General features: G+C 38.0%; 1 protein-coding gene across 3 annotated transcripts in view; it reads left to right on the forward strand.

Annotated features, from left to right (window-relative positions):
* Window positions 1-17,965, forward strand: part of NSF (N-ethylmaleimide sensitive factor, vesicle fusing ATPase) — a 145,673-nt gene that overhangs the window by 74,938 nt on the left and 52,770 nt on the right. For all 3 annotated transcript variants that reach the window (XM_003786233.1, XM_023511293.1, XM_023511292.1), the window contains exons 9-12: window positions 592-791; window positions 8,076-8,241; window positions 11,321-11,395; window positions 11,614-11,801. In XM_003786233.1, the coding sequence (XP_003786281.1) occupies window positions 592-791; window positions 8,076-8,241; window positions 11,321-11,395; window positions 11,614-11,801 (629 nt within the window). The remainder of the gene's footprint in view (window positions 1-591; window positions 792-8,075; window positions 8,242-11,320; window positions 11,396-11,613; window positions 11,802-17,965) is intronic.

A 17,965-nucleotide genomic window follows, 5' to 3' on the forward strand; every position in this document is an offset into this window, starting at 1 on the left:
CCGCCACAACGCCTGGCCATTTTTTGGTTGCAGCCATCATTGTTGTTTGGCAGGCCCGGGCTGGGGATTCGAACCCACCATCCTTAGGTGTATGTGGCTGGCGCCTTAGCCGCTTGAGCCACAGGCGCCGAGCCTGTTGCTGGATTTTCAATTGCTTGTTTATGTTCATGGCATGTGGATATTGATGTATGTAAATGGCATTTTGATATCACTGTGTTTTTTCTAAAGTATGTGTAAAGAAGAAAGAAGCTGGGGTGCAGTAGATCATGCCCTGGCATCCTTGGGAGGCTAAGGCAGGAGGATTGCTTGAGCTCGGAAGTTCAAGGCCAGCCTGAGCAAGAGTGAGACCCCATTTCCACTAAAAAAAAAAAAAAAATTAGCTAGGCATTTTGGCAGGTGCCTATAGTCGCAGCTACTTGGGAAACTGAGACAGGAGAATCAGTTGAGCCCAGGAGTTTGAGGTTGGCTGGCACTCACTCTAGCCTGAGCAACAGAGTGAGATTCTGTCTCCAAAAAAAAAGAAGAAAACTTTCCTTAGTCTTACTTGGAATTTACTTAGTTGACATAAGACTGTTTTCTTCTCCTTTTCAGGTTGTAAACATGTTAAAGGCATCCTATTATATGGACCCCCAGGCTGTGGTAAGACTCTCTTGGCTCGACAGATTGGCAAGATGTTGAATGCAAGAGAGCCCAAAGTGGTCAATGGGCCAGAAATCCTTAACAAATATGTGGGCGAATCAGAAGCTAACATTCGTAAACTCTTTGCTGATGCTGAAGAGGAACAAAGGAGGGTAATGTGAATATAAATACATTTCAGTAAAAGTTTGTTATCACTTACAGAATGAGCAAGACTCAGAGTTATGGAGGCAAACTTGTTGATACTTTGACCTGTATTTTGAAACAACTTTCAGGTAGAACTTGTTTAGTACCTAGTTTATATATGGCAGTGCACTTGGGATTGTGGGGGATTTCTATGGTATGAGGAGATTTCATTACCCACGTGTTCATAACACAAGGGTAGATGATTGTATAAGCCGAAAGTTTGATAAAAATTCATCATGAATATGTTTTCAGATGACACTTTTATTCACATTATTTTCAGAGACTTGAATTCATTTATCCTCTGAAAAAGCCCATTCTGGAGGGAGGTGCTAAAAACCTATGCAACCCCTTTGACAGGCCAGTAGGAAGAAAGGGAGCCAAGATTCAAGACCTTGGCCCCTAGAGAGAGGACACCTGATGAACACACCTTATTTTAAGTGAGGACCTGAAGGGCTATACCATAGGAATAAAAGTTAACCAGGAATACACATACCCTCCCCCAGGCTACAGATCAGCTTTGAATCACGTCAGTCCATAAAATTAGCTTGAGGGCTCCTAAATTATTTTTTAATAATTTTGTTACTGATGCAAAGTTAGTGTACATTGAACCATCAGAAAGCACAGGTGGACAGCCTGTGATTGTTTGGCATCACTATCATTTCTGACCCTGTGTCTGAATGCTACTGATAAGTAATCATTTTCTTATACTTATTCACATGTAAGTATTTACAGTAAAACATATGACGCATCATTAATGCAGTGAAAAAATGATTTGTTCAGGGTAACTGAGCAGCATGGCAGAATCACCAGAGTACCTACTTCAGCTGTTACACCACAGCAACACCAAACAACAGGCTTTCAGTTTCCACCTATAATATTGTGTTTTGAATAAAAGATCACTGTTTAGTAATTCCCTTTAGGACACTGAATAAACAGTGTTGTGCACCTTTCAGATTTTGGAGCATTTCAAATTTTGGATTTTCAGAATAGGGCTGTTCAACCTGTATACCCATAACCGGCAGGACTCTGAATACAATCAGTTGCCCTATATGAACCCAAAATATTGATTCTAAATTTCAAATACAGAAGAACTGCTGTAAGTTGACCAGCCAAGGGACTAACAAAGTGGTCAACATACAGAGGTAGGCAACATAAGGAATTAGGCCTGATACACATACAGTACATGTGACGCATGTCAGGTCTATGAAAATTAGGTCAGCTTGAGGTAGTCATTGTAGGGAGATGGTCAACTATGGAGGTTCTACTGTACATCTCTAATGGGTTTAAGATTACCATTACTTCTAGTCCTCATATGTACATTTTCAAAACATAATACTTTAAGAATTTGAGGGGAACGAGTGCAGTGGTGGCTCATGCCTGTAATTCTAGCACTCTGAGAGGCTAAGCCAGCCTAAGCCAGAGTGAGATCCCCTTCTCTAAAAATAGCTGGGCTTTGTGGTGGGTATCTGTAGTCCCAGCTACTTAGGAGGCTGAAGCAAGAGAATCACTTGAGCCCGAGAGTTTGACGTTGCCGTGAGCTATGATGCCACATAATTCTACCAAGGGTAACAAAGTGAGACTTTGTCTCAAAAAAAAAAAAATTTTTTTTTGGAAATTATTGGCTTATAATTTTGTTTAAGAGAGGATGACCATCATATATTCCATAATTTTGGAATATTTTCATTTTTAGATTTTTGGACACCTTTTAGAATGGTCAATCCAATTACAAATTATATCAAGAAAATTTTGGCGTACAAATGATATAAAAGATGAAAGAATACTGGTATGTGTCCTTTTAGCAAAGCAGGATGACCTAGTTTCTTGTCACAAAATATTGTACAGTGAAAACTTTGTGTTGATAAGTAACTGGATGAAAATACCGTATTTTCTTTTTGTCCTTAGATTAGAAATATATTACTTACTTGTTGATTCTTGAGTTTGAGAACTCTGTGGAATATCATCATCTGAAGGCGCATAGTCAGATTTTACTTTAATTGATCGATTTCCCCATCTTCATTAGTGTTTCAAGTGTGGCTGTCTCATTCTTTGCATTCTTCTTCTGATTCATCTAACGTAAAACATCTCCCTCTGTTAATTTTCTTTGTTACTCTGGTCAGAAAATTATCAGAATTCTCAATTGTGTTGAATCAAGGCTAAAATCGGGCCACAGAGGTGTTGTCTCCAGAATTCTTTTATACCTTCTTGAAAGGTGATGCAATACTTTGGACAATACAATAAGAAAACTAAAGAATGATGTCATTGTGATATGTATTGTTGGATCATTGGATATGTATTGTTGGATCATTCTTGGGTATTCTTATTATTTTAATCTCATTGTGATATGTATTGTTGGATCATTCTTGGGTATTCTTATTATTTTAATCTCTTTTAGCATACCTGGGAACAGTTGTTGAGTAATAATGACATAATTTCTAGGATGATGAACTAGTATAATATGTCTTAAATTTATAAAAATATCTGGGCTCAGCTTCTGTGGCTCAAGTGGCTAAGGCGCCAGCCACATACACCTGAGCCCAGGCCCGCCAAACAACAATGATGGCTGCAACCAAAAAAATAGCTGGGCATTGTGGTGGGTGCCTGTAGTTCCAACTACTTGGGAGGTGGAGGCAGGAGAATCGCTTGAGCCCAGGAGTTGGAGGTTGCTGTGAGCTGTCATCCCACAGCACTCTACCCAGGGCGACAGCTTGAGGCTCTGTCTCAAAAAAAAAAAAAAAAAAAATCTGGTAGACCCATGGGGTAATTGCAAGATAGAATTAGTTTTATTCTATTTTTAAAAATACATTTTCCTAAGCAAGTATCCAGTGTACTCAATGCTAATATGAAACCAGTAGATGAACAACTACACACCCTCATGAGAAAAAAACTTAATTTAATTCGAGTGGGGGCAGGAGAAGGGAGGGGGATTAGCAAGCTCTCACCTAATGGGCACAAAATGTAGGGATATATGGCACACCTCCTGGGTGAAGGGCTCGACTACACCTTGCACTTTACCTAACAAATACAAACAATGTAACCTAATCATCTGTGCCCTCACATTAAACTGAAGTTAAAAAAAAATCCATCTTTGTTTTCTTCTTTGGAAGATTTAAAAAAGAATAAAAGTCATGAGATATCAATCTTTATAAGTACTTAGAACTGGTCAAAGAAACTTTTTTTTTCTGAAACAGAGTCTCACTTTGTCACCCTCAGTAGAGTACCATGGCATCATCACAGCTCACAGCAACCTCAAACTCTTAGGCTCAAGTGATTCTCTTGACTCAGCCTCCCAGGTGGCTGGGACTACCGGTATCCACCACAATGCCTGGCTATTTTTAGAGATGAGGTCTTGTTCTGGCTCAGGCTGGTCTCAAACCTGTGAGCTCAGGCAATCTACCTGCTTTAGCCTCCCAAGTGCTAGGATTACAGGTGTGAGCCACCGCGCCCAGTCCCAGAAAAGAAAACTCAAAAACAGAGAATTGGGTCTGATGGACCCTGATGATATACCAAAGATTAAGCACTAGACATAGACAAGTTAAAATGTCATATAAAGAAGCATTTTATAAAATCTCAGTTGTGATAGCTTCTGTACAGCTACATAGGTAACTGAGGTGCTGTTTTTAAACTTGTGGGCAGTTAAAATATACTACTGATGATAAACTGAGTTGGCAAAGAATTTCTAGATAGATATTAAGAAGCTGGCCTCCAGTTATATTTTTCTCAATCTTTACATCCAGAAATGGCTTGGTTATACTTAGCTAATGACCCCATGGAGGGGATCTGTGTGTTACATAATAAAGGAAAGCATCACCTTTGTAACTCTGGACAGTCCAAGCTGACAGAGATGAACACTTGCATATAGGTCAGCCTAGTTAAATATAGAACAGCCGCTTTGGAAAGCTGTTGCCAGGGGCTCAACAGCATCAGCTCTGTTTCTATGGAGAAAGACTTGCAGATGTTAAAAACAGAGCTAGAAACCAATGAATTGACGAGGATTGCATTGTGGAAACTTAAATCCTTTGGTAAAAGGTTTATTGATGATGGTTGAACTATGTTAATCTGTAAACATTATTCTTGACATCTTCCTTACCTGATTCCTAATTTATTGCAATAAGAACTTGCCTTTATTTAAGTAACACACCTGTAAAAATTGATGTTATTGTGCTGACTAGGTTGGGGGAAGGGACCTGATGACAGGTAACAAGATTAGTAAGGTTCTGAAAAGGTCAGAATTGTACTAAATTATGTTTAGGACAGATCGTCCTGTGATCATTTAATCAAACACAGTGTTCTTATTGTCTTTGTCCTTGTTCACATAGGTGATTTTTGAGGTTGGACCGAGAAGGGAGTCACGATGCCAGCAACAACAGAAAGCACACTGACAGCAAAATGTATACATTATAGCAGTGTTTCGTTTCAGGCTGTATCGAGCAAACAACCTTGAATTTAAAATGTCTTCACAAAATAATGTAAAATCTCACAGTTTAAGACACAAACAGGATTTTTTTTTTTTTCATACTCAGGATGGCAAGAATTAGTATCCTCCTATACAGAAGTGCTTTGGCAAAGCTAAGGTTGTAGTTCTAATTCCTGATTTTCAGTTTTTTTTAATTGATGAAAAGATGAACTGTTTTGGTATTGAATTTTTTTTATAAGAAAGCTATCATTTATCACTAGACATTTGTTCAATAAATGTAATAATATTGAGAAATGAAGTTGATTTTTTTATATGTGAAATTAAGTTTTAAAATATTTGTAGAAAGAGAACAATTTGTAAGTAATGTTCAGAGGGAAAAAACCTAGTTTGAGAAACTCTGATGGACACGTAACTATCATCTTACATAGAAATTGCATTAAAGACTGATGACTACTCTGAATATGAATAATAGAATGTGTTACTCTATTATTCTGGCTTACAGTTATCATCATGCAGTAAAACTTGGTGAGTTTTTTTTTTTTTTTTTGCAGTTTTTTGGCCAGAGTTGGGTTTGAACCCACCACCCTCAGCATACAGGGCCAGTGCCCTACTCCTTGAGCTACAGGCGCTGCCCCTGTGGGTTTTTTGTTGTTGTTTTTGTTTTGGTAGAGACAGGACTCTAAGATCACTAAGGTCACTAAGTTACTCAGGCACAGTGTTGAGTGTGATGCTCAATGTCTTGGCCCCCCAAAGTGTTTAGATTACAGGCATGAGCCACCATACCTGACCACTTTTATAAATTTTAACATGTATAGATTCATGGAACTACTGCCAAAATCAGGAAACAGAACATTTATATTATCCACCAGAATTCCCTTATGCTGTCCCTTTATGGTCACCTTCCCCTTGCAACTAACTCCTGGTAACTACTGATCTGTTTGCCATCCTTATAGTTCTCTTTTCAAGAATGTCATATAAATGTGATAATACTGTATATAATCTTTTGGGACTACCTTCTTTCACTTGGCATAATAATTTTGAGGTTTATCCAAGTTGTGGCATATATCAAACATCCCAGCTTTATTTTTAAATTTTTATTTTGCAATTCTTGCTCTGTTAATATATCTACTACCTTTAATAAGAAGTAAATAAACTTCTTATTAAAAAAGTATATCTAGCCAGGCGTGGTGGCTCATGGTTGTAATCCTAGCACTCAGGCTGAGGCAGGAGGATCACTTGAGGTCAGGGGTTTGAGACCAGCTAGAGCAAGAGCAAGACCCCCATCTCTGCTAAAAATAGAAAAATAATCTGGGCATTGTGGCTGGTGCCCAACTACTTGGGAGGCTGAGGCAAGAGGATCACTTGAGCCCAAGAGTTTGAGGTTGCTGTAAACTATGACGCCATAGCACTTTAGCCTATACAATAGAGTGAGACTGTTTTATATATATCTGTTTTTCTTCTTGTATGTAAAGCTGTATCTGAGAAAAAATTTTTTGAAGTTATATTCTTATCAGAGTTTTAATAGATATTGACTATATTTGATCTTGTAGTCATTTAACTTTTGTTATCCGCATGATGTCATATTTAGGTTATGTTCATTTTTACCTGTTTTGTTAATCCCTAACAATGTTGTTATTGTTTGAGACAGAGTTTCACAGCAACCTCAAATTCTTGGGTTTAAGTGATTCTCTTGCCTCATGGCCTCCCAAGTAGCTGGGACTACAGGCACCCACCACAACACCCAGCTAGTTTTAGAGATGAGGTCTCACTCTGGCTCAGAATGGCCTCCAACTGATTTGCTCAGGCAATGCACTCCCCTCAGCCACTCAAGTGCTAGGATTATAGGCATGAGCCACCACGCTCAACCTAGTTTTTCTGTTGTTGTTGTTTGGGATTCATTAAGGGTACAAAGAGTTAGGTTACACTGATTGCATTTGTTCGGTAAAGTCCCTCTTATAATTGTGTCCCACCCCCAGTTGTTGTTGTTTAAAAAGAAAGAAAATTCTAGAGTGTACTTTACTCTTCGGTCCATAAGAGAAGACTTAATTACTTTAATATAAATTATTAGAAGGTCCATGTTAAATTAACCCAACTAATTATTAGTGTTCAAAGGTGTTTAAAGCTATTCAAAGTTCAAAATACATGAACCAATTTCTTTTAAAGGTGACTCTATTTCAAGATACCAAAACAAAAATCACTATGCAGAAGAAATAGCACTCCCTGTACCATGTTCTTTTTATCAGCTGTGTCTCTGTACTCACTTCACTGTTAAGGAGAAGTAATCCGCTTTTGTGTGATGTAAGTGACTATGAGTCATGTTCAGTTTCTTCACCCATCTGCTCAATTCCCAGGCAACCTGTGGGTGGAGTGAATCTTTAGCTCTATAATATGACAAAACAAACATTAAACCTGCTGCTTCCGGGGTACTTTTCTCACCAAAACTCTAGAAACATGGGAGCAAGCTGCACTCACTGCCTTAACAAATGTATCTGACAAGTATGAGTTGTTCTTTCAAATAATGAGATAAGAAATGTGTATCAATTAACATTTGGTTATTGGATAAATAATCCACTTTCTATATACATACATTACATATCAGTATATAATGTGTATTTTTGTTTGATGCCTATTAAATATGAGGTTCTAGAATGTATTTAAAGATTGCAGGATTCCTAGATTGCAGTTCCAGCACCAACGAGAGGGGAACAACCACAATTACACTTGCTGTATTAGTCAAAATCAAAGGAACTCTATTAGAAGCTTTGTTTTGCTTTTTTGATTTGTTTGATTAATACTACATTCAAATTATGACCTTTACTATAATTTCTTCCCTTAATAGCTTGGTGCTAACAGTGGTTTGCACATCATCATCTTTGATGAGATTGATGCCATCTGCAAACAGAGAGGGAGCATGGCTGGCAGCACAGGGGTTCATGACACTGTCGTCAACCAGCTGCTTTCCAAGATTGATGGAGTAGAGCAGCTGAACAACATCCTGGTCATTGGTATGTTTACTTTTTTTTTTTAAAGAAAGTATTATTCTTTTAAAACATTGGATACAGATTTTGAATTCAAGCTATAATTAAGAATCTGACTATTTTAATGCCTGGGCTGGAAAAATAAAAAATGGGTTTTAGCAACTTGGAGGCTTAAGCTCAGAGCTCAAAGCTCAGAGCTCACCCACAAATGAAAAGGGCAGCTGTGGTTTACAAACTGGGTCCTGTGGCCTCCAAGGGTCCTGAGAGGAGCTTCAGGGTCAGTGAGAGCCAGGAGATGAGCTTCAGATCCTACATCCTCATTGTAAATTCTTCTTCTAACTTTTTTGTACTGAGCTGCTTCTGAGAATGACTTTTGGGGAAAAAAACAAATTGCTATTTTATGAAGGTTACAGAAAAGGGAAGGGACTTTGGAGTTAGTGAGATCATGTTCATATTGCCCCATCACTCTGACAGGTTACTTACCTTCTCTGAACCCTAAATTTTCTTTTTAAATACTGTGCAAGCTTTCATTACTTTTATGTTCTATTGACTTGTACTATAGTAAAATACTAAAGTAGACTCTCCAGGTATTTTCTTAGTTAAAACAGATCAAGAACAAATGCTATTTTTGAGAATAATTTGGTTTTCTTTTCTTTTTTTGTTTGTTTTGTTTTTATTAAATCATGACTTTGTACATTGATGCATGTATGGGGTTCAGTGTACTGATTTGATACAATGTGAATTGCTTACATTGAACTAAGTAACACATCCATCACAATTATACTCTTAATAGTTTTGAAGAGTACTATTACATCATGCACATTAGATGAGGTCCTCCCAAATGCCCTCCTTCCTCCCACTTCCCCCCACCCCTCCCTTCTCTGTCCTCTTCCCTTCTACTTTCTGGACTATAGTTATGTTTTACCATTCATATGAATGTGTAGGTGATTATATATTGATTTCATGGTGGTTTTTTTTCCATTCTTGAGATACTTTACTAAGAAGAATATGTTCCAGCTCCATCCAGGTAAACATAAAAAATGTGAAGTCCTCATCTTTTTACGGCTGCATAGTATTCCATGGTATACATATACCACAATTTGTTAATACATTCATGGGTTGATGAGCACTTAGGCTGTTTCCATGTCTTGGCAATTATGAATTGGGCTGCAATAAACATTCTGGTGCAAATGTCTTTGTTGTGGAATAATTTTTGATCATCTGGGTATATACCTAGTACAGGAATTGCAGGATCAAACAGTAGGTCTACCTTTAGTTCCTTGAGTATTCTCCAAACTTCTTTCCAAAAAGGTTGTATTAGTTTGCATTCCCACCAGCAGTGTAAAAGTGTTCCCTTCTCTCCTCATCCACACCAATGTCTGTAGCTTTGGGATGTTGTCATGTGGGCTAATCTTACTGGTGTTAGATGATATCTCAAAGTGGTTTTGATTTGCATTTCTCTGATGATTCAGGATGATGAGCATTTTTTCATGTGTTTGTAGGCCATGTGCCTGTCTTCTTCAGAGAAGTTTATGTTCAAGTCTCTTGCCCACATAGAAATGGGGTTATTGGCTCGGCACCTGTGGCTCAAGTGGCTAAGGCGCCAGCCACATACACCTGAGCTGGCAAATTCAAATCCAGCCCGGGCCCGCCAAACAACAATGATGGCTGCAACCAAAAAATAGCTGGGTGTTGTGGCAGGTGCCTGTAATCCTAGCTACTTGGGAGGCTGAGGCAAGAGAATCGCCTGAGCCTAGGAGTTGGAGGTTGCTGTGAGCTGTGATGCCATGGCACTCTACCCAGGGCGACAGCTTGAGGCTCTATCAAAAAAAAAGAAATAGGGTTATTTGTTCTTTTCTTATTGATTAATTTGAGTTCTCTGTGGATTCAAGTTATCAGACCTTTGTTGGAAGCAAAGCCTGCAAAAATCTTCTCCCATTCTGAAGGTTGTCTGTTTGCTTTATTTACTATGCTCTTGGCTATGCAAAAGCTTTTTAGTTTGATCAGATCCCAGTGATGTATTTTGGTGTTGCTTCAATTGCCTGGGGGGTCCTCCTCATAAAATATTCTCCCAGGATGATTTCTTCAAGAGTTTTCTCTGCACTCTCTTCTAGTATTATTATAGTTTCGTGTCCTAAGTTTAAATCTTGCATCCAGTGAGAATCAATTTTTGTTAATAGTGGAAGGGAGGGGTCCTGTTTCAGTCTTCAATAGGTCGCCAGCCAGTTCACCCAGCACCATTTGTGAAATAGGAGTCTTTCCCCCACTGAATATTTTTGATAGATTTGTCAAAGATCAAATGATGATAAGTAACTAGGTTTATCTCTTGATTCTCTATTCTGTTCCATAAATCTACCTTTCTGTTTTTGTGCCAGTACCATGCTATTCTGATCACTGTAGATTTATACTATAGCCTGAAGTCTGGTAACGTGATGCCTCCTGATTTGTTTTTATTTCTGAATAATGTGTTTGCTATTTGAGGTTTTTTTCTGATTCCATATAAAACAAAGCACTATTTCTTTAAGCTCTTTAAAGTATGACAGTGGTGCTTTAATAGGGATTGCATTGAATCTGTAGATTGTTTTGGGTAGTATGAACATTTTAACAATATTGACTCTTCCCATCCATGAGCATGGTATGTTTTTCCATTTGTTAACATCTTCAGCTATTTCTTTTCTCAGAGTTTCATAGTTCTTTTTATAGAGATCTTTCACGTCCGTTGTTAGGTAAATTCCCAGGTATTTCATCTTCTTTGGCACTACTGCAAAAGGAATAGAGTCCTTGACTATATTTTCAGCTTGACTATTGTTGGCATATATAAAACTACTGATTTATGAGTATTAATTTTGTATCCTGAGACGTTGCTGTATTCCTTGATCGCTTCTAAGAGTTTTGTAGTTGAGTCCCTGGGGTTTTCCAGGTCTAGAATCATATCATCAGCCAAGAGTGAGAGTTAGAATAATTTGGTTACCTATTTGATTTTTACAAAATGTCCTCTTAGCTTGTTAGGGAAATGGTTATTCTTACATATGCTAAAGAGACATTTTATCTTAATTTTGAATTCTCATCATTTTTTTGTTTGTTTTCTTTTAACATCTGTGTTCAGGAATGACCAACAGACCAGATCTGATAGATGAGGCTCTCCTTCGACCTGGAAGACTGGAAGTTAAAATGGAGATAGGTAAGCAGATCTGTCACTGATCAGTGTGCATGTAGGTGTGGCATTTAGAGTTTATTAACAGGAACAATGTCATTTGACTTAATGTTTGTTAGAAAATATTTATATCATGAGAAGCCATGTTTACATGCTTGAATAAGAAAAGCATTAGGATTACAATAATCTCCTCTGATGTTGTTTTCGAGACTAGGAAAATGTCTGTTTATTTTTAATTTTGTCAGGTTTGCCAGATGAGAAGGGTCGACTACAGATCCTACACATCCACACAGCAAGGATGAGAGGGCATCAGTTACTCTCTGCTGACGTAGACATTAAAGAACTTGCCGTGGAGACCAAGAATTTCAGTGGTGCTGAACTGGAGGGTCTGGTGCGAGCAGCACAGTCTACTGCTATGAACAGACACATAAAGGTCAGGAAATTCAACTAAATAGGTTAAGAGTTTATAACCCTATAAATACCATGCCAATATTCTTTCTCTTTCCTTTTAAGCATGCCAGGGGCTAGAGTATTACTGACTTTTGATAATTAAGAAATGGTAAAAGGAGTAAGAATTAATCATCAAATGTTAAATCATCAGAGGAGCAGGAGGAAAGATAAAGTTAGTATCTGCCCCATCACAGACTCATAAGCCTTAGGTTGTCTCCATCTGACCCAGACACGTGAAGGAAAGGTTTTTAAAGAAGTGTTATTTTAATCTTTGCACTGTATTAAGTTGTAATATGTCATAGGAAGTTGGATTTCTATGTACTAGAGTTATCATTCAGCAAATATACTGAGAACTTGCTCTTTTTGAAAGAGACACAAAGATAATCATGACTTCTCTCAGGAAGTGCAGAGTCAGGGAAATGAACACATTTTGAAATTAGTATAATAATGTTGTTGCAATAATGTTATGATTACAGTAATGTTATATTTACCCTTGGCACGTGCTTGGTCTTTTGCCATGTCTTCTCTTCAGGTTTTAGTTATCCCCTGAAAATAGGTAACTTCCAGATTTATATCTCAGCTCTTAAAACTATCAGTCTCCCATTTTCAGTTTCGTGCTAAATAACCCACCTGGATGTTTTATCAGGTCTCAAATTTAATATTTCATTCACTGACTTTACTTATTTCCTTCCTGCTCCTATTTCCCTAAATTATCCCAGTTTCCTAGGCTTAAAACTTCAGGATTATGTTTGATTCCTGCCACTTCACTGTGTCCTACATCAAGTCATTTGCCAAATTTTGTACTGCCATTACCCACTTACTCTTTGATTCACCTTCCTGTTGCATGTGATTCTACCATTCAGACATTTTCAATGACTCCCCATTGTTTACAGAACAAACTATAAAGTTACCTTGGTCTTTTAGGTCCTCTAGATCTGACCCTAACTGGCCTTTCTCAATATATTCCCAGTCACTCTCCATACACTTCAGGCAAGCTGAAATACTCACTGGTCATCAGACATTATTTTTCAGTCTGTCTGCTTTCAGTGTGGTGTTTTGTTTGTCTTTGCTTCATTGAGGTTCTTCAGCCTTTGTGTTGCCTGTCTTTTCATTACCTGCCGCATATGCTCTGGCTTTCTTCCGACCTCTTCTTATTTTCCCTTTTAGGAGTGATGTACTGCTTTCCTTCTTGAAACAGCAATATATCACATATGGAACCTGTGGTTCAGAATAGATTTATTCAGCACCTACTGTACAGACACTATGCTAGAAGTTACTACACAACTGCAAAAAAGTAAATTGCCTGCCCTTGAATAGCTCACTGTCCAATCCTCCACATGCAGTAATAGAAAGTACTTGTAAGGTAGGGAGTGAAACCGTGTCAGATGTGGTCAACTTGTGGGGCCAGAGAAGCCTTCACAGAGGAATTTTCTGCCTGGATATGAGTGTCTCCAGGTGGAGTAGGGCATTTGGGGTAGAAGAAACAACATATGCAAAGGAACGGAGGCACAAAATCGTGTGGTGTGTCGGAGTAATTTAGCATTGCTTCAGCACAGGAGTTAGGGGAGGGCTGGTAGAGAAAGACATTGTGGGGATAAGTCAGGGAGTTAAGCAGGGATAGAGCACAAAGAGCCTTTTATACTCTGCTAAGAAGTACGGACTTCTTTTTCTGTGAGTAATGCTAAGCCATTGAAGAGTTTTAAGAATAGCAGTGACATAGTGTTAAAACATAAGATCCCTTTGGCAGCTGTGTCGAGTGGAGTATTTAGAGGAGTGGAGTTGGTAACACAAGAGAGGGGAATTTATATAACAGTTTAGGCAGGAAATTATAAAAGCCTGAACAGTTAGGCTGTTAGGATATCTATTCACATACATCCTATTGCTGGTTCTAGAAGAGGAGTCAGCAAACGATGGTCCAAGAGCCAAATATAGCCAATCACCTATTTATAATTTTTATAAATAAAGTTTTGGTGGGAAAATAATTTACATATTGGCTATGACAGCTATTGTACAACAGTGGCACAGTTGAATATTTTCAACAGGAACTGCATGGCCCACAAAGCCTGAAATTACTATCTGACCCTTTACAAAGTTTGCTGATCCCTATTCTAGACTTTAAGTCCATATCTTAACAATCTCTGAAATACACTACAATATCCTAAGTAGGTCAAAATACTGAGCACTGTGCACATAAATGATGGGTGTTCAGTAAATATTTTTTAATGAATGAATTTACATTCTTAGTCAAACTACATCTCTTAAGTCATAATTTTCCTACTTAATAAATGTGGCTTTGTCATAGGTCAGAAATACCTAAGGCTTGCGTAGTGTGGGAACTTAATCTTGGGTCTTTTATGGAATAGATCCATTAGAGACTGTTTTGTTTTTTTAGACAGTCGCAAGCTGTCGCCCAGGATAAAGTGCCGTGGCGTCACAGCTCACAGCAACCTCAAACTCTTGGGCTTAAGCAATTCTCTTGCCTCAGCCTCCCTAGTAGCTGGGACTACAGGCGCCCGCCATGCCCGCCACCGTGCCTGGCTATTTTTTTTTTTGTTGTTGTTGTTGCAGTTGTCATTGTTTTTTGCTGGCCTGGGCCTGGATTCAAACCCACCAGCCTCCGTGTATGTGGCCAACACCCTACTCACTGAATTATGAGTGCTGCGTAGAGACTGTTTTTCCTTCCTCCTTGTTATAAAAAATGTCTTAGTAAGAAGTGATGGTGATATTTAAAAGTTTACGTAAATAATGTAAAATTTGCTCTGTACTATATTTTCATCTTTTGTCTCAGACCACATGAGGCGTCTTTTTTTTAAGGGACAGGGTTTTACTCTCAGGCTAGAGGGTAGTGGTATGATCGTAGCTCACTGTAACCTGAAACTCCGGAGCTTACAGTCTTCCTGCCTCAGCCTTCTGAGTAGGAGGATGACAGACACGAGCAATAATACAAATGTTGCCCAGACTGGTCTCAAACTCCTATGATCAAGTGATCCTCCTGCCTCAGCCTCCCAAAGTATTAGGATTACAGGCATGAGCATCTGCAGTCAGCCTTGATATAATCTACAATGACTAGTTTACTAGTTATCAGATTTTTTTCATATGCATTGGCCATGGGATTTTTCTGTTACTTAGTCATTTTTCATTTTTACTGTCGTAATCCTAACCCCAAATATCACTCTAAGCCATGGTCTCACTAAGAGACACACTTTCTTCAAGCATATATCCCATTTATCTACATCTGAAGTAATAAGGAATGGGACAAAAATGGAAGATTTTGTAGTCAGAAGGTGTGGTTGTGTATTACATTCCTTTCACTTTATTTATTTCTGACCAGTCAAGGGAGAGGGAGATACCATTTTATTCCCTTACCACTTTTATGAGAGATTTACAAGATGTAGTTCAAGTAATTCACATTATTTCCCCCACTTTTTCGAATGGCTATATTCTCTTTAAGTTTCAGGTGATACATATTGATTTGTGACCAATACCCTTTGTACCAAAAGAGATATTGCTAACATTTGTTTCCTTTCCTGCATTAAAAAAAAATCCACCTTATCGGAGGTCTTTCTTTTTTTCTTTTTTTTGCAGTTTCTGGCTGGGGCTGGGTTTGAATCCACCAAACCCAGGGGGGCTAGCGCCCTACTTGTTGAGCCACAGGCGCCGCCCCGGAGGTCTTTCTTGAAACCCTGTTTTTCTAACAAGCCTCCCATCAGCTGAACAAAAGATAGTTTTAGTCTTCCCATTGCTGTAGCGGTTTATAACTATAAAGTGTTGATTGATGAATAATTATTTAATTTGAAATTTATGATAAGGTTGTTATAGAACTTTAAAACATTCAGCTGTTTGCTGATATTCTTTCTTCATATTATAAAAAGCAATTAGCACTGTTATTTTGCTTCCCTTTCAAAATATTTAGGCCTAAAGAAAGATTTAGTCAGATGGACTAAACCAGTCTTCCCTGTTAAACTGTTTTTTCAGGTTTTCTGAAACAAGTGGAAAATCTGGTCATAAACACCTGATGTTCATGTCATTTGTATTTGAACCCATGTTTGCAGTCAACTAAAATTCATATGACATTTGGTTGTTTTTATCGTGAAAGGAATTTCTCCTTCAGGTAGAGAAGATTCATAACCGAAATTTCTTCTCTAATCTGTTGTGAAATTGAAGACACACAAACACACACTCCCAGCTGAATCGAAGCTCTGAGTTATGTTTGCAGAATTTCAATACAATTATTGCTTATTTTCTGTAGAATTTTTGATTGATTAAGGTCACTGTACCCTTAATTTAAGAGGAATGATAAGAACTTTGAAAGGTCAGGTTTAAAAGGTTATGAAATTTAAGGGTGACCACTTGGTATTTGCTAGTGTTGAAATACAAGTTTATTAGTTTCTGCAGGTATAAGCTGAAAGATGCTGCCTCTTCTATATTGATTAGCTGTTATAAATAAAATGAGGAAAAAAATCTTACTAATTCAAACAAATGAGAAAAGGTTTTCTGAATGAGTAAAAATTCAGAATTGTAGGCTTGAAAATAAGATTTTACAAATTTTGACAAAATGCTAAAAGTTGGCTAAGAGAAGTCCTTTGAAAATTTATTTTAATGAACAAGTAGGAATAATTTGCAATTAGAATACTGGTGGCTTACAATAATGTAACTTCTAAAGTTACATTAGAACTTTCCAAGAATGCCTGAAAATAGCTTGTTCTAAAATACCTCTGTTCCCTGGTCATCTTCATTTGCTTTTAATTCATTGATGATTCCTTTCTTAATAATCAAAGACAAGTTTCATACCAGCTTCAGTTCTGAAATCTGTCATATTTTCTGGCAAACATTGAAAGATGGACAGGATTTTTCTTTCGTATTGCTGTATCTTTCCATCAGATGGGCTTAGGGATATGTCGGGAAAGGACATTTAAAATGAGACTGGTAACATCATTAGTGTTTTAGAGTGATTTTATCAGAGCTTGCTTCTTCACTTTTTCCTGAGAATTTGTAACTTTTAGAATGCTTTTAGGTGCATCAAAAAGTTTTAATCAGAGTTCAGCCCTTTTTATAAGGGGACCCAGGAGTGATCTACCCTTAGTGATTTATTCATCTCCAGATTTATGTGAGGATAAAATGAAGTAATGTATATGGCCATACTCTATAAACTAGAACAAACTATGAACATTTATATACTATGAACTATTAAATTATTTGATGAAAATGCTTGTTTTCTGTAACATCATTTCCTTTTTTTAAACTTAGAAATGCCAAATAAATGTAATTAATATTTGTTAAATACCTAACAGGTGCCAATGAAAGTTTGATTAATAATTTAAGTGTTGGCTCAGTACCTGTGGCTCAAGTGGCTAAGGCGCCAGCCATGTACACCCAAGGTGGCAGGTTTGAATCCACCCTGGGCCTGCCAAACAACAATGATGGCTGCAACCAAAAAAAAAAAAAAAATAGCCAGGCATTGTGGCAGGCGCCTGTGGTCCCAGCTACTGGGGAGGCTGAGTCAGAAGACTCACTTGAGCCCAGGAGTTGGAGGTTACTGTGAGCTGTGATGCCCCAGCTCTCTACCCAGGGGTGACAGCTTGAGGCTCCTGTCTCAAAAAAATAAATAAGTAAAAATAATTTAAGTGTTAATTGTTCTATTAAGTAGAATAGTTGTTTCATTAAATGTTACTTATTGGCTGTGCCCATAGCTCAGTGGGTAGGGTGCCAGCCACATACACCGAGGCTAGCAGGTTCAAACCCAGCCTGGGCCAGCTAAGGCAACAATGACAACTGCAACAACAACAAAAATAGCCGGGCATTGTGGTAGGCACCTGTAGTCCCAGCTACTTGGGAGGCTAAAGCAAGAGAATTGTTTATGCCCCGGCATTTGAGTTTGCTGTGAGCTGTGATGCCACGGCAGTCTACCCAGGGCAACAGCTTGAGACTCTGTCTCAAAAAAGTTACTTATTTTTTCTCTTTTTAAAAGTATAAAAGTCATACATGAACATATTCTTTTTGTAAAAGATTCAAAGATGCTAAACATAAGGGAAAAATGAGAAAGGTCGTCTCTAACACCCCTTTTTTTTCCATGTCCAAAATTAGCCAACTGGGATGTACCTTTGTAGTTTGTTTTCTTTACATTTACATTTGTGTATATTGTGCTCC

The sequence above is a fragment of the Otolemur garnettii genome, unplaced genomic scaffold (genome assembly GCF_000181295.1).
Source record: "Otolemur garnettii isolate 467f Iridium unplaced genomic scaffold, OtoGar3 scaffold00018, whole genome shotgun sequence".
In the NCBI taxonomy this organism is placed as follows: domain Eukaryota; kingdom Metazoa; phylum Chordata; class Mammalia; order Primates; family Galagidae; genus Otolemur; species Otolemur garnettii.